Source organism: Pistacia vera, unplaced genomic scaffold (genome assembly GCF_008641045.1).
Source record: "Pistacia vera cultivar Batoury unplaced genomic scaffold, PisVer_v2 Contig1027, whole genome shotgun sequence".
In the NCBI taxonomy this organism is placed as follows: Eukaryota; Viridiplantae; Streptophyta; class Magnoliopsida; order Sapindales; family Anacardiaceae; genus Pistacia; species Pistacia vera.
Window position 1 is genome coordinate 131,271 of NW_022195058.1, and position 16,293 is coordinate 147,563.

The 16,293-nt window shown below is 34.6% G+C and overlaps 3 protein-coding genes across 3 annotated transcripts; all 3 read left to right on the plus strand.

Annotated features, from left to right (window-relative positions):
• Positions 1–1,366: 1,366 nt before the first annotated feature.
• LOC116123125 (putative pectinesterase/pectinesterase inhibitor 45) lies at positions 1,367–3,371 on the plus strand. The gene is made up of 3 exons (XM_031408929.1): positions 1,367–2,286; positions 2,376–2,536; positions 2,680–3,371. The coding sequence occupies exons 1-3, from the start codon at positions 1,367–1,369 to the stop codon at positions 3,369–3,371; spliced, it is 1,773 nt and encodes a 590-aa protein (XP_031264789.1).
• A 5,419-nt stretch (positions 3,372–8,790) lies between these two features.
• On the plus strand, positions 8,791–11,078 carry LOC116123033 (pectinesterase 3-like). Its single transcript, XM_031408824.1, has 2 exons — positions 8,791–10,044; positions 10,311–11,078. Exons 1-2 carry the CDS (start codon positions 8,946–8,948, stop codon positions 10,988–10,990), a joined length of 1,779 nt encoding a protein of 592 aa, XP_031264684.1. The 5' UTR covers positions 8,791–8,945; the 3' UTR covers positions 10,991–11,078.
• A 2,039-nt stretch (positions 11,079–13,117) lies between these two features.
• On the plus strand, positions 13,118–13,666 carry LOC116123134 (putative invertase inhibitor). Its single transcript, XM_031408939.1, has one exon. The coding sequence runs from the start codon at positions 13,118–13,120 to the stop codon at positions 13,664–13,666; it is 549 nt and encodes a 182-aa protein (XP_031264799.1).
• The last annotated feature ends 2,627 nt before the right edge of the window (positions 13,667–16,293 follow it).

Genomic DNA, 16,293 nt, shown 5'->3' on the forward strand with positions numbered 1-16,293 from the left:
TTTTAGGATGTCAAGACTAAACCCTTTTTCTCTACTTCCTAGACCCGTTCTTTCTCTATTGCCCATAACTGATTCAACAACTTAGGTTTCAAACTTTTTCCTAATTTCTAATTCTTTATCCACACAAATGCAGTTTTCTCCTGCCTCTCAAGCTGACAAGCTCCTTTTTTCTTCAATTTGTCAGATAATACTAATATATTTTTTATTTGTATTTTTTATTTTTTATTTTAAGTTTAAATTATAGATTATGATTTAGGAAGATGAAATTGTTCTTACTTACTTACAAAACAAAAAAAAAAAAAAAAAAAAAAAAAAAAAAAAAGAGATTGTCATTGGGACCACAAATTGTACCATTTTTGTATTTGTGATCATATATTAAAGTTAGAGGAAGTAAGAAGATATTTTTTTAAAGTTATTTTGGAGTTGGCCTTGGGACTACTAACATGTATCGGTGGATTTTGTGTTTTTTTTTTTTATTTTTTTTTTATTTTATGGAAAGATGAAATCCCTAAAATATACAATACTTTCAAAAGATGAAATCTCGTCGAAGACAATTATAAGTATATTAGTTAATGAGAATTTTTTATATATAAACTTGTGCTTATTTTAATTTTAAATTGTATTATTTTTCAAACTTTGACTCCTTACATTCCATTTTTGGTTACATCCTGACCTAGGGCACCTATCTTTAACCCAAAAATTATTTAAGCTTTTTGTTTTGTTTGTTTACTCTTAAACAATAAACTTTACTTTCGCCTCATTTATTGTTTTTTACATTAATACTCCAATCTTATTATAATCTGGATGACCCTTTGTTGGACTCGATTACAAAACGAAGTCCACTCCACTCTTGACAAAATTCAGTAATATTGGTTTCAATCGAACAAAAAATTAAAGAAATTGTATTGTAATTTCATTTTACATGCCACAGCTTCACATTCTTGAATGTTAACATAGACTTAAAATAACTAATATTTAGTCATAAACCACACCAAGAAATACGGCTTGCCCATCTTTCCCCATACTAATTCACTTGACAAGCTCTTTCAATACTAATTATCTTTCTCATTTATAGATTTATGTTATGTTTACAACAGTAATTTCCCACATTTTGAAGCCAATTAAACGAGGGAAAAACGATTTTTAGGGGCACCATTCTGCATCACCCATTTTGCAAATCTCCCTAACCAAATTTTAATTGCAATACCTAAAATTCTCCTGTCCATTTCTGCTTCTGTGAAATCTCAAAATCATAGAATTTTTTTTCTTTTTTTTTTTTTTTTTTACATTATCACTCTCTCTTTCTTTCTCAGCCTTATTGGGTTGAATGTAAGGCAGAGACATCTCTGCCTCAGGCCGTATCAGAATGGTATTTCAAGATTTTGACCAACTATCAGAGCGCAGAAGGGTTGAAAGACAACGCAAATTTAGAAAGAGAGTTACCATCGCCGCCATTGTTGCCTTTGTCTTACTTGTTTTAATTGTTTCTGCGATTTTTGCCATTATCAATCTTGATAAAAAAGGCCGAGGTCCCCTTTCATCAGGAGAATCATCCCCTAAAGATTTTGCACGGGCTCAAAAATTGATTAAAACTATATGTAATGGTACCAACTACCAGACCTCTTGCAGTGACACCCTCTCGGATGCAGCAAAGAAGAATAGTTCCTTGAATCAGCCCCATAAATTTATCGAAGTTGCTATAACAGCCATTAATGATGAGGTAGAAAAGGGCTTCAACAAGGCGAAAGGATCCGATCTGAAAACCAAAGAAGAGAAAGCCGCGTTGAATGTTTGTAAGAAAGTATTAGATGATGCTAAAGAAGACTTGAAGAAAGCTATTTCTGAAGCTGACCCCAAAAATCTGCTAGAGAACCTCAATGAAAAATCTGCTGAGTTGAATAATTGGCTAAGTGCAGTTATGTCTTACCAACAGACATGTGTTGATGCTTTTCCTGAAGGGGATTTAAGGTCTCAAATGGAGAAGAACATGAATATTACAAAGCAACACACCAGCAATTCCCTTGCAATCATCCAAAAATTTTCGAGTTACCTTTCGACATTGAGGCACACAATAGGAACATCTCGCCGCCTTCTCGAATCCATCCCTCATTCATTGGACAGCGATGGACTTCCTTCTTGGATTAGCTATGAAGATAGGAGAATATTAGAGAGTTCTGAGAATGATAAGGAAATTAAACCACATGCCACCGTGGCGAAAGATGGAAGCGGCAACTTTAAATCACTTTCTGCTGCATTGGAAGCAATGCCAAAACAACGCAATGACAGGTATAGTCCTTCAGAGTTTAATCCTATTGATCTTATATAAAGTTTTACAATGTTGTTTTTAATGTTTCATCCACTCTAATGCAATGCAGGTATGTCATCTATGTTAAAGAAGGAATTTATGAGGAAACTGTGACTATTACCCACGAAATGACAAAAGTTACTATCATGGGAGATGGATCTCAGAAATCCATCATCAATGGGATAAAAAATGTTGCCGACGGAGTTAATATGTATGATACTGCAACTCTTGGTACGTTTGTCACTTAAAAACATTTCGCAACTTTTAGTTTTATGGACCCTTTGTATGTGACACAACACAATATTTGCGGCAATCTGCACAATAGCTTTAAATTGCTAATTGCAGGGATTTTACCTTTGTTATTTGTTTTGCAGTGGTTATAGGAGAAGAGTTTTTGGCTAAATCAATGGGATTCTGGAACAATGCGGGTCCGGAAAAGCGTCAGGCGGTGGCTGCTCGAGTCCAATCTGACCGTTCAATTTTTGTCAACTGCCGTTTTGAGGGGTATCAAAACACACTGTGGGCACAAACTCACCGCCAGTTCTACAGAAACAATGTGGTTCTTGGCACCATTGATATCATCTTCGGTGACGCAATGGCAATCTTCCAGAACACCCTGATAACGGTTCGAAAACCCTTGGACGGTCAACAAAATTCAATTCTAGCTCAGGCAAGGCTAGACAATTTTGAAACCACAGGATTTGTGCTACAAAACTGTCGCATTGAGCCTCACGAATCGCTTCAATCTGTCAAAAACAATGTCAAGAGTTACCTCGGCAGGCCCTGCAAGGAGTACTCTAGAAGCGTCGTAATGGAATCAACAATCGGGGATTTCATTGACCCTGAAGGGTGGGTGGCATTCAAGGGAGATTTTGGAATCAAGACTCTGTATTTTGCAGAGTATAAGAACAAAGGAGGCAATGCGAATACGGATTCCAGGGTGAAGTGGCCGGGTTTCAAGGTGATTGAGAAGGAAGAGGCTGCTAAGTATACAGTAGGAAGTTTCTTCCCGGGAGATTGGATCACCAAGACAGGTGTTCCTGTTCACCTCGGCTTGTTTGAATAATTAATTTATTGATTTATTAAAGGTTATTACTAGTTTAATTCAAGAAGAGTGACTATCTAATGAGGATTTTATTTCTTGAAAGACACCAGGTTTGTTTCCTTCCCAGGATGGTTTTACTAATCATTTCCAATATTGTGTGTGTACTGGTTTTACTAATCATTTCCAATTTTGTGTGTGTACAATTTTTCTTTTCTGGGTTCAAACCTTAGGATCACCTATCACAATAACATTGTAATTTACCTGATCTTTTGAAATTTTAAGATGTTCAATGTATCACAGGATTACCAAAAAAAAAAAAGTGTACAATTGTTCTTCTTTTTCAAAGAAAGAAGAAATCCTATGCCATGGTTTCTATACATCACAATTCTTTAAAAATGAAGACAAACATGTAGGACATCTATGGAAGTTAGTTTTTTTTTCCTCTCTCTCTCAAGAAACACCTTGAGAGAGAGAAGAGAAGAATGTGTTTGGTGGAGAAAAAAATTGGCTCTACTTTTAGACGAGTGACGTCAATTTACCAAGTAAATTAGAAGGAAAATAAGAAACAGAGTAAATAAATAAAATGAGAATTTTTTTTTTTTTTTTTAATTGTTTAATAAGATATAAGAAAAAAGTTGGTTATACTTTTAGACAAGTGATGTCAATTTACAAAATTAGAAGAAAAAAAAAGTAATACAATTATTTAGTAAAATTAATAAAAAAAATAATTTTGAGTAAGGTCAGCAACTGCCACTACCTCTTTATGAATATGTCCATGCGTGTATAAATTAACTCTCATATTTGAATGTAGGAGCATGATTTAGTCTCAAGATTTTTCCGTAAAACCTAAAAGGAGCATTTGGTTGGGGATTATATAAGATTATTGAGATTATATCATCTTATATTATTTGATTACTAAGTTTGGTTATCAAATAATATAAGATTTTGGTAATCTTCCAATACCAATAGTAGTTACTATTAGAGCTAATATAATAACCTCAATTTTCTTAAGTATCATAAGATAACGAAGGTAATCTTATTTTTGTTACAATTTTATCCTTCATTAATAACATTTTAGGACAATAATACCCTTATTTTAAAATTAATTTACATGAATCTGACTTTTACTATTTCACCCCAATTAATTAACTTTTTGGACAAAATTACCCTTGAATTCAAAACAAATTATGGCCCACCCAAGCCACCACCCCCACCCACCTACCGCCAGCCAAACACCGCCGGTCGCCCCTGGGAGTCACTGAAAGAAGTTGGAAATCATCATGAGTAGCCTACCTGTTAGACCGGTCGTCACGGTCACAAAATTAAACCTAAGTACCGTAGTTAGCGGTAAGCAGGGTCGAATCCACAGAGAGCAAGACTAACGACCTAATGTATATTTGAGTTAACAAAAGAGAAATTGGCAAAATGATTGATTAAAACTAAGGAAACTAATTACTTGCAAGAAATTAAAAGCATTAAATAAATTGTTAACTAAAACACAATATTAAAAGCGTTGTCGCTACGGGTTCGGTTTGACTCAAGACCAACTCTCACAATTCCTCTCCTCGCTCTTCAATTTCCTAATCCTACAAGGCTAGGCAAATCCATAGAAATATCTCCCGGCAATCTAGGCATAATCTATCCTGTCTCCCCGTCGTCTTAGTTACAGATCGATTGGTTAAAGACTATCATTGACTAACCGAAAAATGCTAAACCCTTAAACACCACTAGTTGGTACAACGTTAACAAGTACAACCTATCAACCTGTATCATCCAATCAACTAATTACACAATAAATGCATTCCTAGTAGAGATGACATTAAACGCTACTACAACTTGATTGCAATCAGTACCGAAGCAATTTAAAGTCATAATCAACATTCAATAATCTCAAACCGACATTCAATTATGCGAAAAGTTATATATCAATAAACGTTCTCAATGGACATTATCAATTCAACACATCGAGCATCAGAATAATATTAAAGTATCGCAAACAAACTGAAACGAAAACAAATATAATCTGAATACAAGAAACTTAACCAAATATCCAACATTCGGGCTCATCCAACTAGTCGAGAGCTGATGAGGAGATCAGTGGAGTCAATCTCGATCTCGCCTACACCGTAACGGACAACCGGGAACTCAGCCGCTCATGGTGGTGATGACGGAGGCTGAAACAGTGGAAACGGAGCTGATCATGGCGAAGAGGAGGTAACCGACAGCGATATGATGCGAAGAAGGGCCGAAAACAACCAACGGACAGCCCGGAATACGAACAGCCGCCGTTCGCCGGAAAACGTTAATTTTCCGGCGGGTCTCCGGAAAACGGTGGCGGAAATGGGATCCGAAGGTACCAATGGAAAGCTCTGGTGATGGGGAGTTCAGATCAGGTCCTGGGGAGGTGAGAAGTCGCCGGAAATGAGCAGGATCTGGCCTGGAAGATGAAGAGTCGCGACGGCCAAATCACGGATTCCGGCGGTTTTCGCGGCGGCTGAAGCTAGGGAAGTGTAGATCCGGCTGTGGGGAAGGGAGATCTACCCTTGGGGAGCTGGAACGTCGCCGGAAAACGGCGAAATCTCGCCGGGAAGACGAAACGACGCGGTGGTGGGAAGTCGTATCGTCGCGGTGTTGTGTGGCGGCTTGCGGTGGCGGCTTGCGGTGGCTGATGGTGGATCGGTGCTTGGGAAGATGAAACGTCGCCGGAGGGAGACGAAGGGTCGCCGGAAAACTGCGTGAACAGCCCCCCCCTGTGGACGCGATCTGCATTTTTGTTTTATAGAAGAATGTGTAAAATATCAGTTTAGTCCCTGCACAATTGAAAAGTGACAAAATCAGCCCCTTAAAACATGACATTTTACCCCCTAAATAGCATAAATGAGACAAAATCACCCTTAATCCATAAACCACAACCCAATATCAACTCATATATTTTCCAAAATCATTCCAAACACGTTAAATTCATAAGAAAAATATTAGGAAGCGATTTTCGTGAATAAATTCATAAATTCTTTAATTGTCTCAATATACTTCAATTTAATCACACATGGGGTATTTTTATCACCAAAATAGAGTCACTTTCATGACTCTAACACTACCGTCACCAGGAGGCTCTGATATGGCTGTTTCTGGCCACATTAATGGCCGAAAATGGCCATATTAGAGTAGATCTGGATGAAAATGGCTAGATTTATTCTAGCAATTTTCGACTAGATCGATGTATTTGGCCATTTCTAGCCAAATCTACTCTGATATGGCATTTTCAGCCATCAATATGGCCAGAAACGGCCATATCGAAGCCTCCCGGTGTCTCTCGGTTACTCACGGCGACTCCAGGCGACTTCCGACGGTGTATGGCTATGGCAGGCAATGGGTTGGGGGTGGTGGAGATGATTTTGTTATAAATTAAAGTTTTATATAAGTGGGGGTGTTTTAGCTAAATCTGAAATGTTGGGGGTTAAAAGAAATGATTAAAAAATTTATAATTAAAATAATATTATATTAATATTTAAAAAGAGGGTAATTTAGTAATTTAAATAATATACCCACCAATTTATTCCAACTAACCAGACACATTTTCCTAAAGATTCCCAGTAATTTTCAAGGTAATCTAACTTTCTAGTAATTTAACATTTCCAGTAATCCAACATTCACTGAACTAAACACAAAAGATATAACATGCTAATCTCATTGGTATGAACTCAAAGTTGGCCTGACGGTCAAGAAGTAATCCATTCATTAACTTCCTGGGTTCAAACTTTAGGACCACCTATCACATTTGTGACTTACCTTGGAAAATTAAGTTTGTAGGGTATTCAATGAGTTCTAGGGATTAGATCCCATGGATTAGTTAATCTTGCGTATAAACTAGCCCGGACACCTCGGTCATTAAAAAAAAAAAAAAAAAAAAAAAAATCTAATTGGTATGGAGAGAACATTTACTAAGGTTAGATAGTTAGGGGGAAAAAAAAATTTGTCTTTCTAAAAATCNAAGAAGTAATCCATTCATTAACTTTCTGGGTTCAAACCTTAGGATCACCTACCACATTTGTGACTTACCTTGGAAAATTAAGTTTGTAGGGTATTCAATGAGTTCTAGGGATTAGATCTCATGGATGAGTTAATCTTGCGTATAAACTAGCCTGGACACCTCGGTCATAACAAAAAAAAAAAAAATAATCTAATTGGTATGGAGAGGACATTTACTAAAGTTAGATAGTTACAAAAAAAAAAAAATAAATAAATTTGTCTTTTCGAATTTTCTTACCTCTCTTGTTTGAATTTCAAATGCTTTTAAAAAAGATTAAAATTACTTATGTATGTACAGTATAACCTCTCTATAGTTATAATAGTAAGATTAAACTAATTTATTACTATAAGGAGGTTATAACTTAATAGAAGTGTAATTACAAAAATTATTAATTTGATTTCCTATTTTATAATTCACATTTTAGTAGTATTTATTGGGAATTTTATTAATTATTTTAGTAGTATTAAGATTTCTTATTTACTTTTAATATTATTTGATTTCTTATTTTATAATTCATATTTTAAATAAATATTTTATTTTATCTTAAATCTTTAATACATATATGTTTTGTATTATACAGTTAATTATTATTATGTGGAGACAACTTTCTTAAGACAAGAATTTGAAAAATTATAATTTATTATAATATAGAGTTTATTCTTATTTATAACTATCACAAGTTAGGACTATAATTTTTTATAATTATATAAAAATTATATTTATATAAAGTATCACTATAAAGAGGTTTACTTTATATTTATATATTCTTTCATCCAAGCTTTACAACATAATTTTGAAAGTTGTTGGAACTAGTTTTCGTTTGTATAGTAGAAATGGTTTCTGAATAGTTGTAAATGCATTTAATTAAGAATGCTAGATTAAATTTCCATTGTTCAAAGCTTTTGATGATAGTAAGAAAAACGCGGTGTCATAAAATCTTTACAAGTAACTATCACCAATATTATTACAGCGTAAAAGCCATGCTATTGCAGGCCGACTCTGCCAAGATATATATATTTCTTGGATACTTCCTATAATTTATTGATAAATTCCACTTGACTTCTTCGAATTCGACATGCAGTTCTGCCCAAATTGAAGACCAAGGAGACACTTGATAGAGACACAATTTAGACTTTGTGAAGGGACCTAATACTCCTATTTAAAATCTGTTCCATCAGAAACAGAAACTTAAAACTAATAATAATTTCAGAACCATTTGATCCCCAGAGGAGAAAAGGTCCATGGTTTGAATCAGGCAATACTTCACACTACGTAAGATTGGAAAATGTTGAATATTCTAAATTACAATATCCTTTTTTGTTCCTTTCAAGACAAGTAACTTCGCTTCGTCGGAGGATTTACAAAGTCTTTATGAGAAATCAATATAAAAAGTTCAGGGACGGCTTGGTCTAATATTGATAATCAAATCAATAATTTGAAAATTGAAAATTCTAGTGACCCATTCCAGGATAACCTCATAGCTCCATTTGAACAGCCATATATCAAAGTTTCCAGTTTCAATCTTCTTACATCATACAACAACAAAGAAAAGAAAAGCCAAAGCTATGGAAACAGCCAACTCATTTAAGAGCTACAGTAAAGTCGATGAACTGCAAGAGCAAGAGTATCGCAGAAGAACCCGCAAGCGTCTGATCATCATCACTGTCTCCACCATTATCTTGATCATAATCATCGTTGGAGCTCTGGTAGAAACATTGACCGGAAAAGCCACATCGAAAAATACTCTGCGGCCAACCTACTCATCGGAATCTATCACTGCTATATGCAATGTTACTCAGTATCCGGCGTCGTGTGATTCTAGCATAGCATCTCTCAAGAGCTCCTCAAACATCACTGATGCGAACCCGAATCCAGAAAAGTTGTTCCAGCTCTCCATGCAAGTTGCAGTCAATGAACTGACAAAGCTTTTGTCTTGGCCGGACGAGCTCATATCCTCCGAGACTTATAGCAATATTACCAATGATCCTGCGGTGCAAGCGGCTTTAGATGATTGTAAATTCTTATTTCAGGACGCCGTTGATCATATCAATGATTCTATCACCTCGTTCCAAGTGGGTCAGATGTCCGGAAAGCAGATCAACGACATCAGAACATGGCTGAGCACCGCAATTACCAATCAAGACACATGCTTGGATGGAATATACGAAGCCACGAACCACACTATTCTTCCCCAATACATGAAACACGCTATGCGCAACGCCACTGAGGCCACCAGCAACTGCTTGGCGATTGCATCAAACATTTTGACAATCCTACTCCATTATGTGCAAACTCCGAATAATCGGAAATTATTAACAGTTGAAAGAATTTATCAATATCGGACGTTGAATGATGATTTTCCGGAATGGATCCGAAATGGGTACCGAAAATTACTGCAGGAGGAGAATCCTATAGTGGATGTAATAGTGGCAAAGGATGGTAGTGGAGATTTCGAGACCATAAACGAGGCCATAAAATTGATTCCCAAGAAGAGTACGTCGAGGTTTGTTGTTTATGTAAAGGAAGGAGTGTATGAAGAGAATGTGAATATTACAAAGGATTATTGGAATGTGATGATTTACGGTGATGGAATGAACAAGACGATTGTTTCCGGCAGCTTGAATAAGATCGACGGCACTTCCACATTCTTCTCTGGCACTTTTAGTAAGTAACCACTAACGTCTCTGTCCATATTATCCTTCAGTCATATCTTATTGCGAGTGTTCTATAAAATTCTATGTTGGTTTTAGGATTAATTCTAAAATTGAAGTAATAATTAAGAAGCAAATTAGTATTTTGTTGGAGTCACCCTGTTGTGTGATTGACCCAAATATAATTAAGTTAATAAACTCTTTACTCTTTACTAATACATCTAAAAAACTTTACTTTTCCAGTGATTAACCAATTGTATTTTTTTGCCTAAAATGCAGTTGCTGCAGGCAGGGGATTCATAGCAAGAGACATGGGCTTCAGAAACACAGCAGGCCCAGAAAAACATCAAGCAGTGGCCTTACGTTCATCCTCAGACAAATCAGTTTTCTACCGATGCTCCTTTGAGGCCTATCAAGACACTCTGTACACACACTCGAATCGCCAATTTTATTGCGATTGCCAAATCATCGGCACCATTGATTTCATTTTCGGAAATGCGGCCGTCGTTTTGCAAAACTGTAGCATCCAGCCCAGGCAGCCCATGCCCAACCAATTCATCACCATCACGGCCCAAAGTAAGACCGACCCAAATCAGAACACTGGCATGTCCATCCAACGCGCTGAGATCACTCCCTTCGACAATCTGACAGCTACCACGTACCTCGGTAGGCCTTGGAAGAATTATGCCACCACTGTTTTTATGCAATCAGATATTGGAGGATTTCTGGACCCAGAAGGATGGGCTCAATGGGTTGATGGTGTTGACCCACCAAGCACTATTCTTTACGCTGAGTATCAAAATACTGGGCCTGGATCAGTAACAGATGGGCGTGTGAGATGGGACGGTGTTCGGCCCAATATCACAGAGGCGGAGGCACTGAAATTTTCGGTGGAGTCTTTCATCCAGGGCAGCCAGTGGTTGCCGGATGCCGGTGTAATGTTTGATGGGAGTTTATGATGTGCATTGAATATACGTAGGATTAGGAAATTAATTAAATTGATTTAAATGATAGAATAATATTCAGTAATGTCATTTATTACTTTTATAAATTCTTTATATATATAGTAAAACCTTTCTATAGTTATAATGGTGAGACTAATTAATTTTATTATTATGAGGATGTTATAATTTAATAGAAGTGTAGTTATTTCTTATTTTATAATTCATGTTTTAGTAGTATAGTATTAGGATTTGAATTCATGCTTTAATAGTATTATGATTTCAATTCAACGCTTCAATTGTCTACTTTTTAAACAAATAAATGATCGTATTTTAGAACCAGTAAAGATAAGTGTCTTTGATGGAATTGTAAATACAGTTACTATATGGTTAAACTGATGTGAAGCCACAGACAACTACGAATTGTTTTAAGCATTACAAAATTATGAACACTGATGTCGATGAATTGCAAGTTATAAATAACGTGGATGAGAAGAATCAAATAGTAATTGTAGAATTGAGTGATCAGATTTGACAACTTCATTACACTAATCGAATGGATATTAATGTCTTCCTCAATCATTCAAATGAGCAACAAGTCGTGTATACTTTAACTGAAGAAGAAATCATTACTATAATTACACAAGAAAAGAAAGGAAATAACCATGAGGATGATAGTACGGAAATACAAAAAGTTTTGTGCTAAGAAATTCCAAACATGCTTGAGAAGCTATAAATTTTTTGCTTCAACAAAAACATGTCCATGCTAGCAAGTAATGTACTAGCAAGTTAAACAATGTGGTAACAATTGTAAAGAATAAATCATTCTCTCAAACAATTTTAAATAAATATTTTATTTCATCTTAAACCTTTAATGTAACAAATAATATTTTTTTTTTGCAATATACACATAATTATTTCTTTGTGGAGGCAATTTTCCTTAAGACATGAATTAAAAAAATTATAACTTATTACAATGTGGAGTTTATTCTTATTTATAACTATCCCAAGTTGGGAATAAAATTTTTTATGACTATGTAGAGTTTATTCTTATATAGAGTATCGCTATAGAGAGGTTTTACTATATATATATATTAAACCAAGACCTTATTATTTAGGTTATGATTTTGAGTTTGGTTATGATTTTGAGTTTAAATATAAGGATTCACTCGGAATTGCTAGTGAAGATATATTTTGTTCATGGACATTAACTCAATATATTCAATGTTTACAAATTTCAGTTTATTTAATTTTTTTTCTCCATGTTCAACAAGAAGTACTGAAGAGTATCATTTTAATAAAATAAAAGTCTGTAATGAGCCCATCGATCTATGCTATCTGACCATTCAAGAAGTAGAGCAAATTGAAGTCAAAACTAATTTAACATTTAGTATTGTAACTTTCCTAACCATACGATAAATTAAATCAATAATATGTAAAATTAGTCACTTTTATGTAATATAGGTTCTTTTTAAAATACACAAGTAGAAATAATGTGTATTATATGTAACGAAAAAATCTATAATACCACGGTGGTATCATATCATCCATATCACCAAGCAAGCAGTGAATTTGTGACATATTTAGATTTTTTCTCTCTCGTTTATTTTTAAATTAAGTGTGATTGATAGTTACCTAATATTAATATGCATGTATTATTTTGTGGTACATGTCAAAAATATATACTACTGTAGTATCATAAACGTTCTCGTACGTATATAGCTGGAAACTAAGCTAAAAACATGAAAACAGTCAAACATTGAGTGAAATGAACGAATAAGTTCAAGAAAATAAGACATGACGGGAAGAATTTATTAGGGTTCCACCTTGTACATGGGTTGCCATTGGTCTAGTTCCTAACGTATGTATTTTTTTTCTAATATATTTTTGCTCCGTTTATTATATATATTTCCTTAATTAGCACTTAGCAGGCTACTCTCTTGGTTTCCTCCGCCAATTTGTCCATTTTCACATGATCAAATCTTAATCTGTTAACATCATATCCTTGCAAAAATGGAGAGATTTATGTCTTGGCTTAAACCACACCTATCATCTCATACAAACAGATGATTAGATACCATTTCAAAATAAAACCGAAGGTTTTTATTATATAAAATCCACTTATGTTAAACAAACTTAACCGTCATGAAGATGGCTTCACGCAAAGCTCTGATCGAACTTATAGCTAGTTTTTGTTTTTTGAGCTCGTTTGTTCTTCTTGGTACATCAACAAGGCAAATCAATCAACAACGAGATTTGGTTTCCTTCGCATGTAACAATACCCTTTACGTTGAAGAGTGCTTATCATCGTTACGATCAGAACCTCTAAACGAGACATCCGATCTCAGAGGCCTCGCGAGTATAGCATTGAATCTGAGCATCGCTCATGGAGAGGAAACAAAAGGTTACATTGATGATCTGAAGTCGAAAAGTGGAAGTGAATCCAGATGTTTGAATGATTGCACAGAAGAATATGCCGATGCGGTTCAAAATCTGGAAGATTCAGTACATGCGCTAAGGATTAGGTATTATGATAAGGTGACCACATTGGTTTCGGCTGCAATGACTGATTCTGATACGTGTGAGGATTGCTTTGGGGAGACGGAAGAGAGGGAGTCTCCCCTGACTGAGAGAAACCAGTATTTTCACAAGTTGTGTAGTAATTTCCTGTCAATCACTAGCCTTCAGTTTTGATTTGCATGTTTTTTTTTTTTTTTTTTTTTTTTTTTCATATTATAAGCAGGCCATTTCATGTTAATTAATTCTCAATTATCAGATTAATGTTTTTGCATGTGGAATCAATATAAATCCTCCAATGATCATATCAACAATTTGAGCTCGATATGGTTCAAATTATGATATATATATATATATGGAAACGATTAAAATGTGTCAATGCATGTTTAGAATCAATTATAAGAATATAGAGTTAATTTCAAATATTCATTACACTACAAGTCTGCCCTAGCTATCACGCTACAAATTAAAGTCTTCATTGCTTTAATTTATAGTGTAAGGCTAATACAAATATAATCTTTAGTGAGATAAAATTTAACTTTACAATATGAATAATAACTAAATTAAAGATAAATTTTGCCTAAAATTTAATAAAATTCAATTAAACTTCATCGTTATTGTCTAGCTAATCCAAAACTATCATAAGAAAATTGTTCTGTACTGATAAGAGTTCGTTCAACATTGGACATTTGTATATAGTGCCTCTATGGTGCAATTGTGCATCGCAAATCTTTGATCGTTTTCTCGTTGAAGTTATCATTGATAAACATGCCTACAACAGTGCATAATAACACGAACCCAAACAACATTGAGTCAGTTTTCATATGTTTACTTCCTTACTTCATACTGATGAAGTGCTGCATTTATAGTTAATGTCCTTATGATATGTCTTCTTTAATTTCCTATATTAACATATAAATGATGATTGATTCGATTCATTAAATATGCTTAGTACTGAGAAATTTCAATCACATCATTAACATATTTACATAACATATTGCGGAAGTAAAATAACTTTAATGCTAACCTCCCGCCATAGCAATTGGTTGTAGATATTCACTTTGTCAATTCTGATTTGCTAATCTGCACGATTTTGTCTTCTTAGAGCCTTACAGATTTTTCTAATTCAGTGCAATTTCTAAGATGGTTTTTGGGTATATCATATTAATAGAATTGCATGCATTGGGAACCTATAATATCTTCCTTTTATACACATACTGTCAAGGGATGTAATTGCTCACAGTAGTAACTGTTTACAACAGTTATTCATTGCAGTTACTTATTTACTAAAACTACAATTAATAAAAGTACAGGACCAATTAGCAAATAATGAAATTTAATTAGAAATTATAACATTCTCCCACTTGGTCCAAACTTTTATCACACAATCCACATCATAGTAGTTTTAGATTCTTCATGTTTAAGCAGAAAAATAGAATTGCATGAATCATAGCGGCAAGTCCCTTTTAAACAAGTATTACCTTCTCGTAACGTTTGGTTTGGGAATTTTTTATTAATAAAAAGATAGGATTACCATTGAGATATATTACCTTAAGCATTAATAGGTGAATGTTATGTTAATATGTTTGGTTAGATTGGTGAGTATAAATAATTAAGATGTTTGGTTGGGAGGAATAAAATATTATCGGAGGGGTTTTTACTGAATGCCCTTCCTTGTTAATATTAATAATATTATTATATTGTTATTATTATTTAGAACATTTCTTTTAACTCCCCCTACATTTGAGAATTTAGCTAAAACATCACAACAACAACCAAAGTTTAAAATTTAATAAAATACATCGAGCCATCCAAGACAATTGTCGACCACTAGCCACCAACGCCAATAGTTGTCAGAATGACACATGACTGACTGGATCTGGAAGACTATGCGCCAATCTAGCTGCTTTCGACCAAATCGAAAGCCAGAAAGGGTCAGATGGTCATGGATCTAGTCGAAAAACAAGATCCATTTTGGCCATTAACATCCATGGATCTAGCTTTAATGATCCTATATGTGGCCGTTTATAGCCATGGATTTTGCCGAAAATGGTCAAAATGGATTTGGCCGTTTCCGGCTAAATGCATGGCTATTTGGCCATTTCCAGCCTTCGATTTGTTCAAAAAGGGCCAAATTCGGCCAGTTGTGCATCATTCCAACGATTGATGACAGCGGCTGGACGGTGTAACTAATAGCCGGCAATCATCTTATGTGGTTGGGGGTATTTTGGGTATTATTCGTGTAAATAGTGAGGGTATTTCTGTCCAAAAAATTAATAAATGAGGTTAAAGAAGTCATTTCGTACATATGAGCTAATTGTTATTTAGTAGATATATAAGGGTATTTGTGTCCAAAATGTTTATTAATTAAGGTTAAAATTGGTATGAATAATGGATTACCCCGGTAATAAAAAAACAACACCCTTTCAGATGGTAATCGAGTTACTCCCTATATTACCTACAGTAATCACTGTTGGCATTGGTCGATTACCAAAATCTTTCATTACTTGGACACTCAAACGTGGTAATTGCTGGATTAAAGATAGATTACCGCTGTTGTCTTTTGACCCCAAACCAAATGCTCGCTCCATGTATTACTATGCAATTTTCTCTCTTCTAAATAAACTCATAAATGTGGAATATTACTTTATGAACAAACCTCAAATGTTTGTTCCAGGTCTTTCACGATGTTTGTTATTCTATAAAATAAATGTATACAACTAGAAAGAGAAAAACAAACTAAATTTCAGAGTTTCATAGAATAAAGATATGAAAGCATTACCTTTTAAAGTGACAGATTGGGA